This window comes from Tursiops truncatus, chromosome 20 (assembly GCF_011762595.2).
Source record: "Tursiops truncatus isolate mTurTru1 chromosome 20, mTurTru1.mat.Y, whole genome shotgun sequence".
Taxonomy (NCBI): Eukaryota; Metazoa; Chordata; class Mammalia; order Artiodactyla; family Delphinidae; genus Tursiops; species Tursiops truncatus.
The window spans coordinates 28999765-29017107 of record NC_047053.1 but is presented as its reverse complement, the minus strand read 5'-3'; the positions used below and the strand labels follow the sequence as shown (position 1 = coordinate 29017107).

Sequence of the window (17343 nt, the reverse complement as noted above, 5' to 3'; positions counted from 1 at the left end):
GTGTGGGCTTCAGTAGTTGTGGCACATGGGCTTAGTAGTTGTGGCACACGGGCTTATATGGCTCTGCGGCATGTGGGATCTTCCTGGACCAGGGCTCGAACCCGTGTCCCCCGCATTGGCAGGCGGATTCTTAACCACTGTGCCACCAGGGAAGTCCTGTAGGTTCTTTTAAATTTAGTAACACAATTAATGGCATGTTTCCTTTTGTTTCTTTCAAAAGACTTAGTTTTTTGCTCACATATTGGCTTTTCTTCTTCCTCATCACTAGCACTGTCATAACCAGAACACTTCTTGGATATTTTTGTGAGCTACCAAAAGTGATCACCCACTTATAATAAATAAAACCCTAAAACGAATTGAAATGTTATAGGCACAAAATTAAATAAAGTGCAGAATAGTTTGCAAACACTAATAAAAGAACACGGTGGCTCCCAAGAAGCCAGTCACTCAAAACAGGCTGTGTGCACAATAATGTTTTCCTCTGTGGTGTGGTGCTAAGTCCTAAAATCACGTTTCCTGAGTTAATCATTGCCATCTCAATTTTACTAGACCCAGTTACTGTCACAAAACACGTAGTATGGGTAATTGACGTTAACTCTTAGCTCTATGGCTGTTTATTCCTTACACCTTATTCACCAATTCCTTCTTTTTTCCTAGTTTGGGAGATCATCAGGATTAGTTCTTAACACATTTTTTTCCCCTATAAATTTGTATCAATATTTGGGGAATTCGTTATTCTTATGGTTTATATGTACAGTTCTCTGATCAATTCACTACTGAGCTCCATTCTAAAGATCATTTATAATTGCCTGATCCCCTGCCGTCTCACAGTTGATGTCCTCTACCCTCAAATCAATTTTCCTCCCAACCTGAAACTTATATTTCTGTCAAATTAATTTTTATAAATAATTAGAAAAGTCACAGAAGTACATAGTTACAAATAGTATTTCCTTGTTTCACACTTTTATTTCAGCATCTTCTTGTATTTACCTCTATATTTCTAAGTAGTATGCTTGTATTGCTATTTTTCCTCTGATCTGAAAAATCTACTGATTTCCTGGATACATACTATTCTAGTTCAAATCCCAGCTCTGCATTGTGATCTTAGGCAAGTCACTTAACCTCTCTGTACTTAGTTTCCTCGTCTATAAAATGGTTTATTACTGCCTACTTTGTAGGTTAAGAGAGAATAAAATTATATATATACATAATGTGTTTAGAACTGTTTGGTCCAGAATATGCGATATATTTTAGCTGTTATTATTAATAACTTCCTGTTATTGAAGATAAAGATTAAATACTTTACTATCCATAAGTATCCTCATCTTCACAATTTCTGGATATATCATTCAGTATTTGTTTATATTATTATGTCTTAGTCTGTTTTGGGGGCTGCTATAACAAAATAGTAGACTGGGTACTTTTTTTTTTTTTTTTTTTTTTTTTTTTTGCGGTACGCGGTCCTCTCACTGTTGTGGCCTCTCCTGTTGCGGAGCCCAGGCTCCGGACGCGCAGGCCCAGCGGCCATGGCTCATGGGCCCAGCCGCTCCGCGGCACGCGGGATCCTCCCAGACCGGGGCACGAACCCGTATCCCCTGTAGCGGCAGGCGGACTCTCAACCACTGCGCCACCAGGGAAGCCCTGGGGCCTTCTTTTGGGTTGCAGACTTTTGGTTGTATCCTTAAATGGCAGAAGGGGAAGATCTCTCTAAGGTCTCTTCTATCAGAGCACTAATCCCATTCGTGATGGCTGTACCCTCATAACATAATCACCTCTCAAAGATCCCACCTCTTAATTCCATCACCTTGGGGGTTAGGTTTCAACAAATAAACTTTGCAGGGACACATTCAGATCACAGTAATTATGGCTCTGCAAATATTGCTTTTATCCAAGTCGCGCAATATACTATGTTTGCTTTTCCTTTCTTACACAACTTGTTTTTCTGGAGCTAATAATTGTTTTCTTTTTTTCCCCTTCAATTTTCTTAGTTTTTCTATGCATTTATCATTAATTCAGCCTCAGACTTTTCTACCAGAACTGTTAAACTCCTGTCAACATTGTCAGACACATCACATGATCCTTAAGTTTCATTTTCTTCCACATCCCTTGTGTGCTGTCTGTCCTCTTGCTCCAATCTAACCTTTGGCTCTACAGGCTTCCTGCATGGCTGGGAATTTCTTTACCATAATTTTGGTAATTCCCTTTGTTTTACTCCCTTTAGTTTGGATCATATATTTCACTCTTTGAGATGTCAGATGTTTGAAAATGTATTTACTTAACCCTTATTTAATCCTTTAGTTGATGGATGGTTTGGTTGAGTATGGAATTCTAGGTTAGAGATTATTTTCTCTTAATTTTAAAATCATGGTTTTGTGGTTTCCTAGCTTCCAGTGTTCTTGTTGAGAAATAGATGCCATTCTAATTCCTGATCAGTTGTATTTGTCTTCCTTCTTATTTTATACCTTCCATCCCCCCCCACCCCGCCCCCAAATCCTGCAGCACACCTATCTGTCTTGGAACTTTAAGAATATTTTATCTATGCTGTGAAATTTTATAATTATTTTATGATTATGATATAGGTTTTTTCATTAACTGTGCTGTCAGTTGGTGGGGCTCTTTAAATATGAAACACGTGAATCTAAAGTCATATCACTTTTCTTACCCATATATTCATAAGAAAAGAAATCCTCTTTTGTGGCCTTTCCCATTACTGAAATATTGGACTTCCTGAATCTATCCTCTATTTTTCTTATCTTTCAATTTTGTCTATTTCCCCCCTCCTTTTTAGGATATTTTTTGGACTGTATTTTCCAGTTTTTCTACTGGCAATCTCTTAGAATGTCTAGATACATTATGAGAAATGAAGGGTTAGGGTACAGGTCTCAGTGTCATTGGGGTGTTTACTGAGTAGATATCCCAAAAGGCATCTTAATATACAGTATTTGCCAGACTATACATTTGGTGTCATCTATATTTCTTTGCCCATATCAAACATACTATAAGTTTTCTTAACTTTTTTATGGTGTCTCTTTTGTCCTTTTCCTGCTTCTACTCTTCATGCCATAGGTCTTGGTCACTCTCTGCAGAGTTATTTTAACAGTCTTTAAGTTAGATTTTCTGTTCTTATTCATTCCTGTTAGAATCATCTTTATTTATCAGTCTCCAAAGAAGAGGGGCGTAGAGGGCCATGAACTGAGCCTCTGACTATAGCCATGAGGTAGGGTCCACAAAGGAGATACTTGAAGAGTGGGAAGATAACCAAGATACTATAGTTTTGTGGAAATCAAGAGTTCAGTTTAAGAAGATTAGAATAGGAAAGAAATAAGGAGAGGCAAAAAGAGGGATATCAAAATTATAGAGCAAGTCTGACTTTTTGATTGTTTAAAATAATTGGGCAAAGGACTTTGGTCTATGGGGTCTTCTATTATTATTATTTATTTATTTATTTTTGGCTGCTTTGGGTCTTTGTTGCTGTGCGCAGAGCTTTCTCTAGTTGCGGTGAGCGGGGGCTACTCTTGGTTGCGGTGCGCAGGCTTCTCATTGCTGTGGCTTCTCGTTGCGAGGCACGGGCTCTAGGGGCACGGGCTTCAGTAGTTGCAGCCCACAGGCTCAGTAGTTGTGGCTCGCAGGCTCTAGAGCGCAGGCTCAGTAGTTGTGGCGCACAGGCTTAGCTGCTCCACAGCATGTGGGATCTTCCTGGACAAGGGCTTGAACCCGTGTCTCCTGCATTGGCAGGTGGATTCTTAACCACTGTGCCACCAGGGAAGTCCCAGGGCTATTTATTATTAAAAGGCCTAGGAAATGTATTATTATAGGACCTAGAAGTTTGGTGGCAAATGGAGTAAGAAAAATGAAACTGGTTTTGAATTGCAACAGAGTCAAGAGAAGAGTTAATTTTCCCCTCAGTATGGGGAAAATTTATATATATTTGAGGTCTGTATAGAGGGAGGTATGAAAAGGTTATTGAAATATAGGAAATTTAAGGTTCTGGAGGATATGGGGAGGACACAACAATAATAGTGGTAGTGGGACTTCCCTGGTGGCACAGTGGTTGAGAATCCACCTGCCAATGCAGGGTACACGAGTTCAAGCCCTTGTCCGGGAAGATCCCACATGCCGTGGAACAACTAGGCGCCTGCGCCACAATTACTGAGCCTGCGCTCTAGAGCCCGAGAGTCACAACTACTGAGCCTGCGTGCTGCAACTACTGAAGCCCGTGTCCCTACAGCCTGTGCCTTGCAACAAGAGAAGCCACAGCAATAAGAAGCCTGCGCACCACAACCAAGAGTAGCCCTCGCTTGCTGCCCCTAGAGAAAGCTCGTGTGCAGCAAAGAAGACCGAATGCAGCCAAAAATAAATAAATAAACTAATTTATTTTTAAAAATAGTGGTAGTGTTAGGGGCTAAGTAAGGATCAGAATGTCCACAGTGTTTTCATTTTCAGTGAAAACGCAGGAGTAGAAACTCCTAGATGGTTTCTGTCTTCTCAGTAAAGTAGTTGGGGTGAGGTATTTTGCCAAGAAGGGGTGGATGGGAACTGGAGGGAGTGGAGAAAGTTTGGAATAGCTAGTATTGGAGGGTTTGCTAAGAAACCACCAGGGAATGAAAAGAATAACCAAGTGGCAGAAAGCACCCAGTTGAAATGTCTTTTATGGAATAGTGGTTTATATTCCAAAATGAATTTGAAAAACTAATGTAATTTATAAATATAGTTGCTTGAGTTGGCATGCATTTTGTATAGTGAGGTCAGTGAATTGGTGCTCATACATACTTTAGCCCCATGACAGTGTATTTAAGAATTTCAGGACTTCCCTGGTGGCGCAGTAGTTAAGAATCTGCCTGCCAATGCAGGGGACACGGGTTCCAGTCCTGGTCTGGGAGGTTCCCCCATGCCACGAAGCAAATAAGCCCGTGCGCCACAAATACTGAGCCTGCACTCTAGAGACCGTGAGCCACAACTGCTGAACCAGCGCGCCTAGAGCCTGTGCTCTGCAACAAGAGAAGCCGCGCAATGAGAAACCCGCTTACGGCAGCGAAGAGTAGCCCCGCTCTCCTCAACTAGAGAAAGCATGTGTGCAGCAATGAAGACCCAATGCAGCCAAAAATAAATAAATTAATTAAAAAAGAATTTCATCCTAAGTGGTTTCAAGTTGTCTTATTCAACAAATCAAAATAGTTCCTTAAATCACCTTCTGTATAATAACATTTAGAACTGTATTTTAGAAGTATGGTGTAATTAATTATTGTGAGCTATACATCAAATATTACATATCTGATGTGACCTTATTTGCTGTTTAATATTGCTGTTTTGTGTGTGTGTGTGTGTGTGTGTGTGTGTGTGTGTGTGTGCAGGGGAGGGGTTATTTCTGTGCCTAGGCTTTAAATTCCTTGAGAATAGGATGTAGGTCTTATACTTCTCTCTTTTTTCCTTCCTCCCATCCTCTGTCCCATAGTTGCGTATTAAATACAGTGTTCTATTAAATGGATGGTAGAATGTGCTGTATATATTTTAATTCTTAAAAGAAGCTTAATTTTTCCTTTCCAGGTTTAATATATATTAATTTTTTTCCTGATATAGAAAAATCCTGTTACACTCTTAAAGGAATTGTCAGCAATAAAGTCTCGATATCAAACTTTGCATGCACGCTTTAAACCAATTGCTGTCGAGCATAAAGAGACTAAGAGCCGCATTTGTGCTACTTTCAATAAGACTATGACCTTGATACAAGAACTACAAAAGCAAACAGACCTGAAGGTAATGCTTTCAATTGACCAGTTGGATTTGTAGAATTTTAATTCTGAATTTCTCTTTGAAAGATAAATCCCCAGTAACTCTCATTTTGAAATTCAGCAGTTGGAACTGTTGATAGAAATGAGATTTTCCTGATTCCCTGAAGTATAATAGCGCTCATCTTCTTTATTTTATAAATTTAATTTATTTTTGGCTGTGTTGGGTCTTCTTTGCTGTGCGCGGGCTTTCTCTAGATGCGGTGAGCGGGGCTACTCTTCGTTGTGGTGCGCAGGCTTATTGCAGTGGCTTCTCTTGTTGCAGAGCACGGGCTCTAGGCACCTGGGCTTCAGTAGTTATGGCACGTGGGCTTAGTTGCTCTGCAGCATGTGGGAATCTTCCCGGACCAGGGATCGAACCCGTGTCGCCTGCATTGGCAGGTGGATTCTTAGCCACTGCACCACCAGGGAAGTCTCCCTCCTTTTATTTTAAAATGAGCAGGTGGACTTGACATGGTTAATGAAGAGGTATGCTGTCTTGGATTATGTAGCCATGGCAGAAGAGAAATCTTCCTAATACTTATTAAATCTACCAGTTCTGCTGGTTCCTGTAAGAACTAGTGAGACTGAGAAATCTAGAAAGCATCTATACCAGTGACTATTTTTTAGTTCTCCTTTTCTTCAGTTGGGTTGGTGGACTTGGGTAAGCCTGACCTTCATCCTCTTCTTCCATTCTGCACCCTCTTCTCATTTACTGTAAGAATCTCATTTAGTGTAATCCTCTATCAGTGATGTGTAAAACTCTTTAGATATGTTGGAGTAGGAAAAAGAATATGAACTGCTGACCTAGGCACTGAGATCTCGAACAGCCAATTGAAGAGTTTGCTCGCATTTTCATTTACAATGCAAAGGTGAGGGCTTTTGAAAGAAAAGATAGCCTAATGTAGATGGAATCATAGAGTTGAATTTAATTATCTGGACAAAAGATGTCCAATAGGTTTTAATTTCTGGTGCTAACTCCAATCAGTTAACTGGTAACACCTGCTTAGAATGCTGTATTAAGGAGCTGTGTCTGGGCATGGCAAAAAAGCTATCTGCTGTGGCATGCTGCTAGGGGCAGCATACATGGTATTTATTTGCCAAGTCTGAACTAAATTATGGCTTAAGTTACTTGAATTATAGGCTTGCAGCAAGAGTAGATCTCAAAGGTTGATTACCCAGGTTAATTTGATCAAGAATTCTTTATGTTACCAATGGAGGAAAAGAGAACAGTGCCTGGGTAAAAATCGTAAAATGACACCTTAAATGCATGTCATGGAGAAATGAATAGTGGAAGAGGGGAGGGCAATTAAAAAGGGCACAGAGGGAATAGGGAGCAGGAATTTAAACAGTATGGGTGGCGTCACCTGCTAATAAATAAAATGCAAAAAAGATGTAATAACCTTTATAAATAAAATCAAGTCACATATTCTTCATTGTACATATGATCAGAGCCTGACAACAGAAGCACAAAACTTGTTCTAAGGAAACAAATCTTGAAGGAGAGACTAAGAGTAGTTCTGGATGTATATATCAACATATATGTATAGAAATCCATGAATTTATTGAAGCACAATAAATTTGGGTGAGTAAAGAGAAAAATGAAAGAGAAAAATGATTTTTTGAATATTTACTAAAAATTGTCTCCATTAGATATGATAAATAAATGGCATATTTCTGAGATTAAAAAAGTGGTACAGAAAAGTAGTTATGATAATGATAGGGGATGTCAAATCATTTAAATATCTATAAAAGTCTTCATTTAGTTAAAAGAAGTATCTGAAATGAGGAATAATTATATCAAAGGTAGGAAGCTAAGGGTTTTCACTTTGGATCAGATGATGACAAATAAGGAGAAATGACTGAAAGGCAGGTTATAAACCTTGAAAAAGGAGATCATATTTTAGAATCAATGATAGCCAAGTTGGGAAATGTTGAATATAGTGGGTCTTATACCCACTAGTTTAAAAATGAGATAGCAGTAGAAAATTAAGGGAATTTTTTTTTTTTTTTTTTTGCAGTACGCGGGCCTCTCACTGTTGTGGCCTCTCCCGTTGCGGAGCACAGGCTCCGGACGCGCAGGCCCACCGGCCTTGGCTCACGGGGCCAGCCGCTCCGCGGTGTGTGGGATCCTCCCGGACCGGGGCACGAACCCGCATCCCCCGCATCGGCAGGCGGACTCTCAACCACTGCACCACCAGCGAAGCCCAAGAGAAAATTTTTATGATCAAAATGTGGAAGAAAAGGGAATGGCATCTATAGAGAGTTATATAACCAAAAATAGTTCTATGAGCCCAGAGTGTAAAGGAATTTCAAGTATAAAAAGAGGTATATTAGACATATGGTCAGAACTGTGAGAATAGTTAAGAAAGCCAAAGGCTAGATTGAGCTGAGGATTCTGAAAACTTCTAAAATAACCAAAAGGGCTTTTAAAATTATTTTGGGAACATGAAGAACAAGAAAGGGATCTCTACTTAGGGCAAATGGTCCTTTGTTCATAAACAAAAGAAAGCAAACAAAGTAAAACGGTTCAGTTATTATCTTGCTATGATTTTTATCAAGTTGAGTGGTTTTTCATTTGGAAGGACAGAAAATGTATATTTGAATTAAAAAAACTTGAATTGGTAATAGTAAAAAATAAATAGGGGGGCTTCCCTGGTGGCGCAGTGGTTGAGAGTCCGCCTGCCGATGCAGGGGACACGGGTTCGTGCCCCAGTCCGAGAAGATCCCACATGCCGTGGAGTGGCTGGGCCCGTGAGCCATGGCCGCTGAGCCTGCGCGTCCGGAGCCTGTGCTCCACAACGGGAGAGGCCACAAATAGTGAGAGGCCTGCGTACCGCAAAAATAAATAAATAAATAAATAAATAGGGAGGTAAGAACAGAAAAGGAGGTTGAAGGAAGGGAATGCATATTAATTTCCTGATCTTTTTAGTTGCTGTTAAGACACTGAGGTTTAAATATAGTTAATTGTAAAGGTGACCATCAAAAGAAAAAAAAGGACTAAACTTGTTCCAAATAGAAGATAGCAAAACAACCCCTCCCAAACAAAAGTATAGCAATAAACAGAAAATTAAAAAGGCATTAAAGATAGAATGTATGGTATTCCATCGATGCTCTGAAACATTTGTATTAAAGAAGAAAAATTTCTACACATTTTAGACTGGTTAACTCCTGGAAAACCTCTTTGAAGTTTTATTTTATAAACAGATGGTCTGAAATCTCTCTGAATTTCAGAGATCACAATGAGAAACATGGATTCATGGAGAACAAAGTCTTGCCAGAATAATGCCATTTCCTGTTTTTGAGACAGAAGAGGGAAATTCTGTTACTATTTGGGCTGCAGTAAGGCCTATGATTGTTTTTCATTTTATCCATGTGAACATTTTGGGCAAATGATGGCTTGATAAACGAAACCAGGTGGGGTGTCCAATGGCCTCATGTGGCTATATAAATTAAAATTAAAAGTAATTAAATAAAATTAAAAATTCAGTCCTTCGTCTACTGATTGGACCGTGCAGATACAGAATATTTCCAGCATCACAGCAAGTTCTATTGGACAGTGTTGCCCTAGAGCTTCTGATTCTGTAGGTACGAGGTGTTCCAGATTTGGCAGTCTCTCTAGAGATGACCTATATAGTTAAGCAGATTTGTAACTAGTTGAGTGATTCTTCAGGTCCTACCTCCTATTATTTCCTCATTAACCCTATGTTTCAGCTAGCCTGTTTGTTGGTGCTCCGTGAAAGCCCCTTACAACTTGCCTTCGGCTTTTCTTTGTTTTTTGTTTTTTAATATATAAATTTATATACTTATTTATTTTTGGCTGCGTTGGGTCTTCGTTGCTGAGCGTGGGCTTTCTCTAGTTGCGGCGAGCAGGGGCTACTCTTCGTTGCGGTGCGCAGACTTCTCATTGCGGTGGCTTCTCTTGTTGCAGAGGGTGGGCTTCAGTAGTTGTGGCTCGTGGGCTTTAGGCGCAGGCTCAGTAGTTGTGGCGCATGGGCTTAGTTGCTCTGTGGCATGTGAAAATCTTCCCAGACCAGGGCTTGAACCCGTGTCCCCTGAATTGGCAGGCAGATTTTTAACCACTGCGCCACCAGGGAAGTCCCCTTCTCTTTTGCTGTTTAGTAGTCCTTCTACCTGCTTTTGTGAATTCTGTTTGCTGGTTGTTTTCTCAGCATCTGTTCTCTCTTCCTGCCTAAAAGATTACTGACTCTCTTGAGATGTGTGCCATTCCTCAGGCTCAGGCCTGAGGTAAAGTTGCTGCTATCCTCAGCTTCAGGGGGTGTGCCTGATTTGCAAGGGGAATGGATTTTCCTTTAACTAACATTGGTTCAGGAATAGGTTTGTAACGCAAATGACATATGAGGAGGGAAAGTCTGAAAGTAGGAAATTAGGAAGAGTTTCCCCACTGCTGAGAGAACCCTGGGAAGAGAAAGCTTTACTTCTTCTAAACATTGTGTACAGATGTGATACCTAGCACCGCTAGAGCCATTTTCCTGTCAGCTTGAGGATAAAGCCACCATCAAGGATATCAGAGCTGTTAGATGGAAAAAACTGAGTCCTTACATTGTTGAGCATAAACCAGCCCTGAAACCTGCCCTTCTGTATTTATTGTGCAATGATAATACATTTTCTTATTTATCCATTTTCAAATGTGTCTCTATTACTTGCAGATAAAAGCATCTTAATTATCCTTCAAAATTTAACCCAAATCTCTACTTCTGAAGAAACTTCCAGACTATTTTTGTTCCCACTTCTTTTTCAAAGTACTTTTAGAATATGCTGTTCAAATGTGACTTCCTTGGTTCTGTTAAATTACTGTCCTTAAATTGTTTGATTTCTTGGTCTTGTTTCTTCAATTTAATTGCAAGTTCTTTGGAAACTCAAACATCAAAGTAGCTTGTATATAGATAGCCAATATGTACTTTTTCCTTGCCTTCCTAAATTTGTGATTATATACATAGTATGAACTTATGGAAACATTTATTGGTGTAACAAAGCAGAAATTAATTTAGCAGTTTAAAGATTTTTTTAATTAAAAAAAATTTTATTGAAGTATAGTTGATTTACAATGTGTTAATTTCTGCTCTTCAGCATAGTGATTCAGTTATATACATATATACATTCTTTTTCATATTCTTTTCCATCCTGATTTATCACAGGATATTGAATATAGTTCCCTGTGGTATACAGTAGGACCTTGTTGTTTTAAGGGATTTTGAAATAAAGATTTTGTCATTTGTTTTGTAGCTGTTGCCACTGACTGAAGAAGAGAAAACTGCGGCAGAGCAATTAAGAGCTCACATGTCAGACTTATGATGAAGAAATGGACTTGCAAAAGGGAACTCTAATGGGGAAGAGATCAATTCCAGAGAGATTTAGGAAGCTGTCTTGTTAGCATTTGATTACTGTTGGTGGGGGGATGACAAAGGAGATTTGGCTTGGGTTACTGGATAGTGATGCCTTCCACGAGAGAGGGGAATACAAGAAGAAGGGCAGATACTGTACTCATAATGTTCAGCCAAAGGGATGGAATGGAAATAAAGAGATTTAAAAATATATATGCGTATACACTTAGTCTTGTAATTTCAGGCAAGTCTCAACACCATTTTGTATCTGTTTTTGTATAATCAGGATAACACAGATGTCCTGGCCTATTGTAAAAGAAAATTATGTACCACCAGTCAGTCAAATGTGAATGAACATGCTTTGGAAATTAAAGGATAGAAAAAAAATTTGTATTATGTTATATATATGTATATAATTTTATTATTGAAAATTCTGATTGCAGATGTGGTCACATTATTTGTGAGACTGCTAATGTGTGACTTAACAGCCTCCCATAAAACCTAACTTAGTAATAAGCTGGCTTTTCTGTGACAGCCTCACTTTTATTTTTGTCCTATTCCTTCTTCCTGCTAATGTTGAGCAGCATGAGCTCTGCTTTCAAACGCTGTTTTAGATTGTCCCTGTTATACTTCAATACTACCTTTGTTCTCCTCTGGTCTATATTACTGTAATTGTTCATTCTACTGTATATGAAAGCTAAGAAACTGAAATGAGAGGATCACTGACAACCGCTACTTGCCAGTTTGTTTTGTGTGTGCGCGCGCGCGTGTCAACTTCCCTATTAAAAAAAAGAAAAAAACTAATGGCAAGTAAATATGAAAGTAAATCATGGTATATCTATACAACAGAAGGTCAGGTTGCCAGTAAATTATTACTGTTAATGTTCTGGGAAATGTTAAAGCTATGCTAAATAGGTAAGAGGAGAAGCAGATATTGTAGCTTTGTCGTCAAGATTGGGCTTTGGACTCATACCGGATATGTAAACACAGGTTTTAAATTCTAGCTGTATGACCCTGAGCAAACCACTTGACTTGTGTGTGTCAGGATGGCTGGAAGCACAATAAGATGGTAAAGTATTAGCGTTTGATATTTAGTAGTCCTTCAATAAATATTTCTATATATGTCATAAAAACAAGGCATTGAAAGATTAGGAAAAGTGTATCAAATGTTAGTTTTACAGGTTATAGAATTATACTTTAATGTAATTTTAAAAGAATTTTTTCTGTTATGTTATTAACAAACTTATAATAGCTGACAGACAGGGTTGGAAGAGTAGCTTCAGTTAAAATTGTCTTGTCTCTTCTGAATATCTGGAGAACAGAAAGTAACCCCCCCCCTTTTAAATTACAGATAAATAAGTCACACCTTAGTAACAGATACTATTTTTCTTCAGTACTCAGGCAATGAATATTGAGGAAGTTCCTGTCATGGTATGGCTCTGGGATGTGATGGTGATGGTGATATTGAAAAATGGTGGTTATCATGAAGAGGTCTTAACAAGTTACTGGTGTTACAGGGTTTTGCTTTCAATCAGAAAAAAAACTAGATTGTACTGTTTTTCCTCTATGACTTCCTTCACAAGTTACCTTCTAAATGTTGGTTCTTCCCCTCATCCCTCTTAAAATTGCTCTTGTTTATATATTCATTTATTTCCCAAGGTTCATTTAGTGCCCTTTTGGGGAATGATTCCCAAGTATAACTTATTTCACTAGACCTAGATCCAAATTTCCAATAAAAACCTCTACCTGAATATTCAAATTGAACATGTCCAGAATACTTAACAGATTTTCTTATTTTGTTAACAGCAACTATTCTGTTAGCTGGCATTAAAGTTTGCATCCCTTTATCTTCTTAGTTAATAAAATCTATAATTCTATAATCTATAATTCTTTGAAATCTATAATTCTTTGAAATGTTTGTTGTATCCAACCTTCACTTTACCTTCACTCTTACTACCTAATTTAGACCTTTTTTATTTCTCATCTGGATAATTGTTTTCTCCTATGTGACTACTAGTGTTTTTATGTCTTAAGTTGTGATACAAATTAATTTTAATTAGGTTGTATTTTAAACACAACTTTAATTTTAAGAAATTAAAAAAATATAAGTATGCTTATTCTCCCAAATAACTGCAACTTTTTAGATGTTTCTACATATATACAAATTAAAAAACATTTTAAACAAAAATAGGCTGATACTATATACTGTACTGCAGCTGCACCCTTTTTTTATCTTAAAAATATTTTTGGTATCTTCATATCATTCTTTTGAACAGCTGTATATATAAATTTACCATAATTTTTACCAGTTCCTCTTTTATAGGCCTTTAAGCTGTATAATACACAAATTAGGAGATTTGGAGGGTGGGTAAAGGAGGATGGCAAGGTCAGCCTTTCCTTAAGGAATTCTAATAGAGCACATGACAGGTTTCTCAACGACACACAGCAGTTTAGCATCCTGCCAACTAAATTCCTTTTTTGCTTAGTTAGCCAGAATCTGACAGTGCTTGCAAGCAATGACCCCTAATTAGTTGTACGGGTTTTCTAATTTTCCACTGTTATGAACTATGGCAATAAATCTTTAAACATTTTGGGGCTCTTGGGCAAATATATCTATTAGTACAAGAACCTATTTTAATATTTATCATACATTGTAATTTTACCTATTTGCTTTCTGCTATGCTGGGTTGCAAAGACCACTTCTCATTACCCTTTGAGTCCCAAGTAGTATAGTACCGTGTTTCCCAAGTAACTTTTTAAATTGGGGTAAAATTCACATACCATAAAATTAACCATTTGCCATTATTAAAATGTACAAGTGAGGGCATTTTAGTATAAAAGATGTGCAACTGTCACCTCTATGTAGTTCCAAGACCATAAATAATTTTTGCTGAAAGAATTTTTTCAGGCACAATATTCCTAAATTATATCTTTGTACATGGCTCATGGAGTTAAAAAAAATTGTTATGCCCACTACTTATAAGAAAGTCCAAATGCTTTGATATTTAAGAAATTCTTCCTAGATAATTGTTGATTCTTTTCAGGTGCATTCACTTTCCGTTAAGTGTAACAGTTGTTTGCAATAAACTGGAAAGGAAAAATTAAACTCAAGAATTTGATGTACATCCTTTGCCTCACACCTTCAATTTCTGCAATCTTTAAACATTTCTTACGCTAGAAAACTGTAGAAAGCAGACGCCAATATGGGAAAGCTGAATACAGCTGATACTCTTGCACTTTCCACAGTCTCAGGGCGATAGCTCACCTCGAGCCCCAAGCAATGCAGGGCGAGTGTGGTTGGGTGTGGGTCTGACGTCTACACCGTCCGTGGTCCCGTCCTCCCACTCCCGACTCTGAAATTACCGCTCTAAGCTTCACAATCTGGAGCTTTGCTTCCGTACGTGGGGCGGAAGTCTTAAAAACCTGAGAATCTGGGCTTGCTCCCCGAGAAAGCAGCACTAGCCACGAATCCTCTGCACCACAGTTTCTCAAGGTGCGGACCACAAGCCACCTGCAGCCAAATCACCGAGAGAATTTGTTGAAAACGATTTCGTGGAGCCCCACCCTAGAATCACGGAGTCCGAATACCTAGGGGTGTTGCTCCGGAGTCTGCATTTCCCACAAACCCTCCAGGTGGCTCCAGCCTTTGGCGCGCGAAAGTTTGAGACGGGTAGAGCGCCGCCCCTCCCCTGAGGGAAACGGGGCGCGGTCAAGCGCCGCGCCCTCCTCCGCCTGCGCTAACACGGGCCGAAGGCACGCAACTCTGCAGCAGCCAGCGGCCAAATCTCGTGTGCTCCCCTGCACCGCGGGAACTAGGCGCCCGCCGCTGGTCCGCTCCCTTAGCGCTGCGGCCTGCGCGCATGCGTGCACGCGGGCCGCGCCTTTTCTCACACCGCACCTTCCGCTACCGTGGTTACCGTTGGTGTTTGCGAATTCCCAGCGGCAACTGAGTCGCGGAAGACCAGCGCCGCCGGGTTTCAGCTGCGGTTTGATAGGCGCGCGCCCGCGTCACGTGGGCAAGGCTCCTGCTCGGTCGCTGGCGGGCCGCTCAGCCGGGAGGAAAGAAGCTTGTGGCTACCGCTCACCCTCCCACTGCGCCCTAGGGCTGGCGCGCGGATAAAAATGGCGAAGTGTGGGTAGCTGGCGCCGAGCCCGAAGCGATGGGGCACGCAGGTGGGGCGGTGGTCGGAGACCCCTGATGTAGGCGCCCGGCTGTTCTCCGCGGCGATTTGACTTGGTGACCTCAGGCCGGCGCCTAACAGGTCAGACCACGGACTCCGCGGGTCGCCGAGCGCCCCGCCGAGAGCCGGAGGCAATGGATGAACAGAGCGTGGAGGTGAGGGGGCTTGAGGAAGGTGGTGCTTAGTCTCCCTCGCCACCCGCTGAGCGTTCTTTATTCGAGGCGCTTTGCCTTAGTCCACCCTCTCGTAGGACGTCTTGCCCTAGTCCCCCCACCCCGCCGCTGCCTTTGTGGAGGGGGCTGGCCCAGTGCAGAGGACGCCGTGCTCGTTCTGCAGCCCTCCGGCTGCCCTGTGCTCTGACCCGCAGTCAGGTGGTGCGTATCCTGGCGTTTTCAGGATGTCTTGGCACGGGTACTCATCCCCACAGGGTTTCTGCAAACTACAGCCTGTGCAGAGCAGAACTGCAGATTCTTTAGACGGACGTGCGCTGCGACTCGCCACCAGTTCTTACGAGTTTTTGCGCGGATCCAAATCTCCCTCCGAATGGATAATCATTCCCTCCCAGCGGTACATTTTGTAGACATCTGCCCTTCCTAGGTTGATTGAGGATATAATTTTACTATCCTGTTTGACTGTAGTTTTCCAGAGCAACCTATTCTTTTTATATATGACTCTTGTAAACGATGATTTCAAACGTTTGGGGTATTTACGTTAATGCTAGGAACTTAAAAAATGATTGCTTATTGGACATAATTGTATAATAATAATAATTGTCAAGACTTGAACCTTGCAATTACTAAAATACTAAATCGTTGATAAGGAACAGCTATATTACCTGGGCACTCCACTTGAAACTAGTTCATCCAATGGTCGTATTTTCCCCCGCCGTACCCCCCATCCCCCAACGTCTGCATCTCACAGATTCTTTCTGGTCCTGCAGAGTCATGGTTAGACTCGTGAGTAATTTTCTCCTTAATTCCTCATGTAAAAGTATTATAAAAGTTTTGTAACCTTACCTTGGTTTTAGAAGAGTTTAATTCCTCTGGAATGGAGTAAAAATAAATGTGAGTACTGTAAAAATAAACTTAAAATATATAATAACCTACATTTAATTATATCTGTTTTCTTGTCAGATACTGCCTAAATGGATTCATCTGAGGCTGGCAAAGATAATACTGCTTCTTCTGTTTACGTATTTTTTTTCTTCCCAAAGCCTTCATAGAGCTACCACCAAAATTCTCCATACGGACAGAATTTCAGGCTCAAATAAGTAGCTAGTTGGTTGCAGCAGCATGGCAGAAATTCAGAGCAGAAATTCAGATTTATGGATTCTGAATTACATTGTTTCTCTCTTGATCAAAGTATGCTGCCATTAATGTATCTTTTTATACTTAAATTATAAAAGCAGTGCATCCCCCTTGGGGAAATTGCAGAAAAAGTCACAAGTTCATAGTGTTCATACAGTCACAGTTTGCCTTTTTTTTCCTTACTGTCACACATCATAAGGGTTTTTTTTGATCATTAAACAATTCAAAAATATTTCTGTGACTATCATAGTCTATGTTAACTCCTGTAACTTAATATTTTGACGTTTGGGCTATAGCCAGATTCTTGCCATTATAATTGATGTTTCTGTGAAAATATTTGTGCATGTCTGTGTTTGCATTCCATATTCTTTTCTTAGACTAGAACCACTGTGAAGCTTAGAAAAAAGGAAGCATTTTTTTCCCAGGAGATGTTCTGAGGTACCCTGGACCTTGACTAACCAAGTCCTGATACGGAATATAGTTAAAACTGGGATGTTATCAACCCCAAATAAATGTAATTGTCAGGTGAATTATTGCAAGCATGCCTTTTACTCATGATTCAGTAGCGTAATCTGGTGAACCTTATATCTATTATTTTCAGAGCATTGCTGATGTTTTCCGATGTTTCATTTGTATGGAGAAATTGCGGGATGCACGCCTGTGTCCTCATTGCTCCAAACTTTGTTGTTTCAGCTGTATCAGGGTAAGTTGTATCTCTTTTTACATACATTTAGTATATATAGGG

The 17343-nt window shown here is 40.0% G+C and overlaps 2 protein-coding genes across 16 annotated transcripts in view; both read left to right on the top strand.

The window, feature by feature from the left end:
- SKA2 (spindle and kinetochore associated complex subunit 2) overlaps window positions 1-13701 on the top strand; it is a 31083-nt gene extending 17382 nt beyond the window's left edge. Inside the window, exons 3-4 of the mRNA XM_019945507.3 lie at window positions 5578-5754; window positions 11013-13701. Coding sequence (XP_019801066.1) covers window positions 5578-5754; window positions 11013-11081 — 246 coding nt within the window. The 3' untranslated portion in view covers window positions 11082-13701. The remainder of the gene's footprint in view (window positions 1-5577; window positions 5755-11012) is intronic.
- A 1303-nt stretch (window positions 13702-15004) lies between these two features.
- The window catches only part of TRIM37 (tripartite motif containing 37), a 163907-nt gene continuing 161568 nt past the window's right edge, over window positions 15005-17343 (top strand). For 5 of the 15 annotated variants that reach the window (XM_073797189.1, XM_073797195.1, XM_073797190.1 and 2 more), the window contains exons 1-2: window positions 15010-15446; window positions 17200-17301. In XM_073797189.1, coding sequence (XP_073653290.1) covers window positions 15426-15446; window positions 17200-17301 — 123 coding nt within the window. In that variant the 5' untranslated portion in view covers window positions 15010-15425. Of the gene's footprint in view, window positions 15447-16996; window positions 17113-17199; window positions 17302-17343 lie in introns of those variants that run through there. The other 10 variants (XM_073797194.1, XM_073797197.1, XM_073797188.1 and 7 more) reach the window with 8 other exon arrangements.